Below are 7,315 nucleotides of genomic sequence, written 5' to 3' on the forward strand. Positions count from 1 at the left end.
CTCTCTCTCTCTCTCTCTCTCTCTCTCTCTCTCTCTCTCTCTCTCTCTCTCTCTGTATGTGTGTGTATACTTTTTTGCCTACTTTTTCTAATCTTTCACAAAGCCATGTTTTCAAACATTGCTGATATTTCCTGTACTGCAAGTCAGGAACTTTACATCAATTCTGTTTGTGTTGTGTAATGGCTTCTAATCACTTCTGGTATGGTGAGTTCCAACAGTGAGTTCTGAGAAAGCTTACATGTTCAAAGAAACAAACTGAAATGAATGGGAATATTTTATAAAACATTGTCTTCCACAGAGCCTGGTTGTATTTATTCTATATTTGAGGTCCTTTATCTTTGCTTGAGATGGAAGGGCTGACAGCTATTAGGAAAGGTTTATGATGTGCATAAATGTCTCAAGATGCCAATTTCTGTTTCCTTAAGTATCAAATGATGATAATGATGCTTGAATTGTGTCTTTCTTGAAGATGATGTCTATAGAGGAGGGAGAGGGTGGAATAAGGAAATATTGCATAATGATACACTTGAAAGTGCTTTGAAAAGATTAAGGAATTATTCAAATTGGCAATGTAATGATAGATCTTCAGTTGATAGTGGCTCCTTCAAATTTTAGCTCATAGTTTCCTGATTTTTCAAATTCTTTATTAGAACTTACTGTTTTATAAGACAGAAAAGTGTTAAGAGATGCACACGATAAGGTTAAAAGTATTTTCTTCTCATGAAAATAATAATTATCTCTTGTTATATTTGGTTGGCAAAAATGTTTTCACATGATGAAATTCTTGAAAGTATTTACCACCCAATACAGCCTAACACTGACTAGGCTTTATAAAGCAAGCCTGTGCTGTGGGTGGCCATTAGGGAGGGCGGTGAAAGAGTCCTGAAGTTGCCCTTCCACTAGGTGCTATGGATATTAGCGGCAGATATTCTTAAGTGCATCGACACAGTTACCTTATACCAAGGTTTTACAGCATTTTATGGTTCTGATTGAATTGGGCATTTTAAAATATGTCCTGTTCTTTTCTGTTTCTTGTCACCCTATTCAGAGAGTCCAGCATCCACATGAGTGTCCTTCCTGTGGGGGTTTTGGCTTCCTTCCATGCTCTGTGTGCCACGGAAGCAAGATGTCAGTGTTTCGCAATTGCTTTACAGACGCTTTCAAAGCCCTGAAGTGTACAGCTTGCAACGAGAATGGTCTTCAGCGTTGTAAGAACTGTGCCTGCTAACTGGAGCTTCTGCCTAGAGAAAGCCTCATTTCATTAAACAAACAAAGGATAAAATTTGGCTTCTAAGCTTTTTTTTTTTTTAAGAAAGTCATGTTTTTAGATTAAAAATAAAGTTTGTATATTATAATTACCTTTGTTTTAAATGTTGGCTATGACCATTTTATTGCTTTATTAAATAAACACATATGTTTTCAGCAGCTACCATGGGCCAAGACCTGTACTAGATGTTGGTTTTGGTTTCTAGTGGAAATTATGGAGAACTCAATAATATTCTAATATATCTAAGTCCTGTTCCCCAAGTGTGCCTGAGTCTTAAAGGAAAGTAAGTGTAACTTATTGCTTCTTGCAGTGTTGTCTTTTTTTGTACAGGATGATTTATTAGAACTCTCTAGATGCATAATTCATTTGCATTCATGCCTCAACTGCAGGGAAGCACACAGCTTTGAAAAGTGGGAAATAGTGTAGTGTGTAGTCTTAGGCCATAATTTCTTTTTTAAATTACGCAATAGTGTCAAAGCAGATGACTTTAATTATACATCATCAGTGTTCTCAGCTAGAGTTTTAGAGGGTAATATAAAAACTGTCAGAATAGTCGTGGAGGTGGTCCAATGGATAACGTACTTGCCATACAGCATGAAGGCCAGTGTTTAAATACCCCAAACTCACATAATGCCAGATGTAGTCGTATTCTCTCATCTGTAATCTCGGTGCCACCACAGTAAAATGTAAGAGGCAAGAACGTCCTTAGAATCTTTGAGTCCAGCTAGGCTGGTTATATGCATGCTCGAACAGGAAGTTCTACCTCAAACAAGGCAGGTGATGAGGGCAGATAGGGAGGTTGTCCTCCAACCATCACACATGCCATGACAGTCATATACTCCTACCAACATATATAAGCACATGGACAGACAGACAGACAGACAGACACACACACACACACCTTGCCAAAGGACATTTCAAGTTACTTTGTGTTTAATTTAAAAAAACATATTTGATTTGTAAGCATCTTATTTTGTGTTGCTGTATGGAAAGCCCCTCATAAAATTAGGGCATAAAATAGAGAAGAAAGCAATCACAAGTAGGGAGAGAGGGAAGGATCTGGAAGGGAAAGTGGTCGGGAGTTGGGGTGGGGTTGGGGGGGGAGAGGGGAATCTGATCTGGTATTGGATGAGAACTGAAGTCCTGAGGGCCAGCAGAAAGAATGGAAACAGGCAACCTCAGGAAATAGGAGGTTGGAGACCTTCCAGAATGCACCAGAGATCTGGGAGGTGAGAGACTTTCAGGAGTCAAAGGGAGGGACCTTAGATGAAAAGATGAAATACCCAACAATAGGGAGAGGGGATGTATACAGCCCATCTCCAGCAGGAAGACAAGGCATCAGGTGAGGGATGTGCTTGCCATGCCACAGTCACAGCTCTGACCCATAATTGTTCCTGCCTAAAAGAATTACAGGGATGGAAATGGAGAGGAACCTGAGGAAAAGAAGGTCCAGTGACAGGCCCAAAGTGGGATCCAGCACAAGGGAATGCCCCAAGGCCTGACACTATTACTGATGCTATGGAGTACTCAAAAAGAGACCTATCATGACTGCCCTCCAAAAGACCCAACAAGCAGCTGAAAGAGTCACATATAGATATTTGCACCCAACCAATGGACAGAAGCAGCTTATCCCTGTGGTTGAATTAAGGAAAGGCTGAAAGAAGCTGAGGAGGAGGGCGATCTAGTAGGAGGACCAGCAATCTCAATTAATCTGGACTACTGAGATCTCTCAAACCCTGGACCACTAAACAGGCAGCATACACCAGCTTATGAGCTCCCCAACATACATACAGTAGAGGACTTCTGAATCTGTGTTCATTCAGAGATGATTCACCTAACTTTCAAGAGACTGGAGGCCCCAGGGAGTTGAGAGGTCAGGTGGGGTGGGGGGTGGGGCATCTTTATGGAGACAGGAGTGGTGGGGAGGAGATATGGGATGTGGAGCAGTTGGAGGGTGGATGGGGGGTGGGGAATGGAATATGGAGTGTAAAAAATAATTTAATAAAATAAGAAAAAAACAAAACCAAAAAAGTTATGCTCTTGAGGTAGACAGAATAACTGCATAGTGTGGCTATATGAAGCAAAGCAATATGAGTAGAGTAGATAAAAAAATATTTTTGTGGAATTATTTTCTGCTTATCTCTATATCCATGCATTCCCGTATCAATTATTTTTAGGAACCGCCTCTGTCTTAGTTACTGTTCTATTGCTGTAAGAAAACACTGTGACCAAGGCAACTTATACAGTATTCAATTGGAGCTTCTTTACAGTTTCAGAGCATTTGTCTGTGACCATCATAGTGGGGCACATGATAGCAGTCAGTCAGTCATGATGCTGGAGCAAAAGCTGAGAGCTCCCATCTGATCCACAAATTACATGGGGCCTGGAAAGGGCTTTTGAAACTTCAAACCCACTTCTAGTGACACAGCTCCTGAAGAAAGGCCACACTTCGAAAGCCTTCAAAAACAGTTCCAGTAAATGGAGACTGAGTGTTCAAATATATGAGTTTATGTGGTGGTGGAGCACTCTCATTCAAAGCACCAAAACCTTCATAATACCTATGATATAACCATCAAGAGATTGGTCTCCAAAACCTCAACAAATGCCTCTGGGGCAATCTCTAATCTGCCGGGCATGATAGAAAATAATTCTGTTTTCATGAAGGTTATACCCCAAGAAAGAAAGAACAAAGGACACAACTATAAAGAAATGGGCTCTATAACACAAAGGCTATGAATGTGCTGTGAAATGAACAACAGGAGAACCTACACGCATGAGTCAGAAACAAAGAATGTGTTGAACAGCTGATGCATGGGCAATGGGAAGCTTGTTGGTCAAAAACAAGGGCATAGTGCTTCTGGAAAAGTACTAAGCTCTGTGCATCCTGAGGTCAGAGAAAATATATTCAAAGCAGTACTAAGCATCTCAGATGGACAATGACCATCTCATAACAGTGGTGCAGTTTATATGTGCTTGACCTCCTGCTAATACCACATATACACTCGAATTGTGACACATAAACATGTGTTTGAGGCCTTTGAGAGCAAGTAACAGCAGAAACGAACAAGAAAGGATTCAACTACTGAGAAGAAAAGGAAATGAACCCTAGATTTATCTGGAATTTCATGTTGGAGCTTCCTGGTCCATGCGGCACACAGCTCACAAAGGCATTGCAGTACCGCTATATTAAAGACAAATAGTTTGTGAGCAGCAGCAGCCAGAACATTAAGAAATGAAGCAAAGGTTCCAAAAAATGATATTATTGAAAAGAACGGGACCCCCCCAAATCTGCTCACTAATCCAGGATTATCATCCTAATATTTAACTAGTGACAGTTAAAATGTGCCCCTCACAAGGCATGTAGGCAATGGAAATTGAAGGCAGAGCTTGGGGAAAATATTTACAGTATAAATATCTGTCCCCAGTTAAAAGCTAGAATATAAAAGAACTTTGAAAAACCAAAATAAAAGGATAGACTACTAGGCAAGTTTGCAATAGACACTTCAACAAAGAAGGCATATGAATGATCAAACTCACATGGAAAATACACATCATTCATTGTATTAATAAGAATTAAAATTACAATGTGGTACTCAAAGCAGCTGAAGTTCAATGTTGACTATAGATGTGGATGCTGAGAAATATTTTCTCCCTAGAGAATACACTTGACAGATTCTAACAAAGATAAGCACAGTCTCATTCAATTTTCAAGGATCATAACCATTGTTTATTTGAAAGAAATAAAAACAGGGTCTACACAGCTCATGAGTTTCATGTGAGCCATTTTTAAAATATTTTTTTCTATTATTTTTCAATTATGTGTGTACGTGCTGGTATAGAAGAGTGGAGAGTCCTGCAAAGGACAGATGAAGATGTTGGATCCCTACAGTCTGGAGTTACAGGCGATTGTGAACTCCCTGATGTCAGTGTTGGGAACCAAATTCAGGTCTTCTGGAAGAGCAGGATGGGTTTTTAACCACTGACCCATCTCTCCATCCCCAAGAGGGACATAATTTTAATATGTAAACAATGAGTTATATAGAATGTCTATTGATACTAAGATTAATTAACAATTTGTAATACATTAGTAAAAGCACACATTACCTACCTAGTAAGACAAAGTCAGAACTATATTTCTAGAAATATAATGGGTGAATCTCTAGAACATTTAGTTGAATGCACTAAGCCCAAAGCACAGGTATACAGTACATATCATTGAAGAATTTATTTGTCTGAAGTTACAGAACAGGTAAATAATAATAATCTATAGAATAACGGTCCTATGGGGATGAAGAAAAATAATAAAATAAAATATAATCAGAATTAAGAGAGAGTACAAGACAGAGCTAGATGAGAGTTGATAACTTCTGCCAAGAAGTAAAGAGGAATTGATGTGACAGGATGTGTTTTCTATCACTGTCATAGTGTCTGAAGTGGTTGTGAGTTTCTACGAAGTAGTAGGTCTTACTTAGCTCTCCTCCTTCCCTCTCTCCCTTCCTCCCTTCCTTTCTCACTCCCTCTCTGTAGAGGGAGTATCTTGTGCATTGTATGGATTCATCACTTGTCTATTAAAACAAAATCCATGGCCTATAGGAAAGGGTAGAATAGAAGGTGGGACATTTAGTAGGAAGAAGGAATTCTGGGATAGAGTAAGGTGCTAGAGCCCTCCTTTCCCCTCCCCTCTCTCTCCACTTATCTCTTACTCCCTCTCTCTTCCTGTTTTTTTCTTTCCTTTTGGGTACTGGCTTAGTTTTGGCAATTACAACCAACATCCCCTTCTCTTTGTTCAAGGGGCAATCAAAATGGAACATTAAAAAAGGAGATGGTTCAAGGAGATTTGTGTAAGACAATATGTGTAAGACTTTTGAGATGACTTAGTTTAGACAATTAAAACTCCTTTATTACATGGAAATGAAAAATATCATATATACTATGTTTGACTCACACATTTTTATGTGGAATTAATTAGAATCCACAGAAGCCTGCTCATTACTGAGACATAAGTAAATTACAGTATTAACATAAAAACCATGCATTAGAAGTATATCATTTTTTGACTTCATAAAGAAATGAACTAATATTTATTCTATGCCTTGCATGTGTACCCATCCATTTAGAAGATATCTTACTTATTCTCCATAATATCATATAATTTTATGTACATACATATATACATGTTTATATATATATGTACATTTGTGTGTACATATGTATATGTATACATGTGTGTATATGCATATAGCATGTGTGGTGGGTGTGGCGGGTGTGGCAGGTGTGGTGGGTGTGGCAGGTGTGTGAGTACCCTCAGAAGCCAGAAGAGGATTCCCTATGAGTTACAAGCAGTTCTGAGTTGCCTGATATAGGTGCTTGGAACTGAGTTTGGAAATTTTGGACTAGCAACAAGTATTTGGTCTGCTAAGCTCTCTCTCCAGCCATCAATATTGTATAATTCTGTAACAGTGTTTCAGAGAGTTAATTTTGAAAAGTCTTGAAACTAAAGTTAATTTCCTGTGTATTTAGATTTCATGTAAGCTATATCTGTTTCTAGCATAATGTGGGAAATAAGTCAGACAAACAACAAATTTGTTAAATGCAAACATTTATGGAACCAAAAGAATTGGAACAAAAAATAAATTTCTCTTCTGAGTCCCCACCTCTTAAAACTTCACATGTTATTCTTTGTAACTAGTTGTTGTGGTAAATCTCTAACCCAAAAAAGCCTGGTCAAAGAAATCACAACTCAATAATAGGAATACAATATGCCTAGATTGGGCAGATCTACCACTATACAATATAGTAATACTTCCCATCTATGAGATCCCTTATAACTTGCAGTTTCTCCAAGCCACGTACTTCTGCTGTAAGACTCTGTTGAGCCTTAGCTTATCAGGGACCCACTGTGAGTGAACCATGTGGAGCTGGAATCAATGCAAAAAGCAAGAAGAATTTATTGTTCCAGTGCACTGGGGTTGTCCCAGACCCGAAGGAGAGGTGGCCACTCCCAGTGGCCTGTTCAGCTAGTTTTTATATCGTTTCCAGGGTGGGGGT

The 7,315-nt window shown here is 38.9% G+C and overlaps 1 protein-coding gene across 1 annotated transcript in view; it reads left to right on the forward strand.

The window, feature by feature from the left end:
- Positions 1–1,355, forward strand: part of Grxcr1 (glutaredoxin and cysteine rich domain containing 1) — a 119,683-nt gene extending 118,328 nt beyond the window's left edge. Inside the window, exon 4 of the mRNA XM_031340872.1 lies at positions 1,049–1,355. Within this exon, the coding sequence (XP_031196732.1) occupies positions 1,049–1,228 (180 nt within the window). The 3' untranslated portion in view covers positions 1,229–1,355. The remainder of the gene's footprint in view (positions 1–1,048) is intronic.
- The last annotated feature ends 5,960 nt before the right edge of the window (positions 1,356–7,315 follow it).

The sequence above is a fragment of the Mastomys coucha genome, unplaced genomic scaffold, assembly GCF_008632895.1.
Source record: "Mastomys coucha isolate ucsf_1 unplaced genomic scaffold, UCSF_Mcou_1 pScaffold22, whole genome shotgun sequence".
In the NCBI taxonomy this organism is placed as follows: Eukaryota; Metazoa; Chordata; class Mammalia; order Rodentia; family Muridae; genus Mastomys; species Mastomys coucha.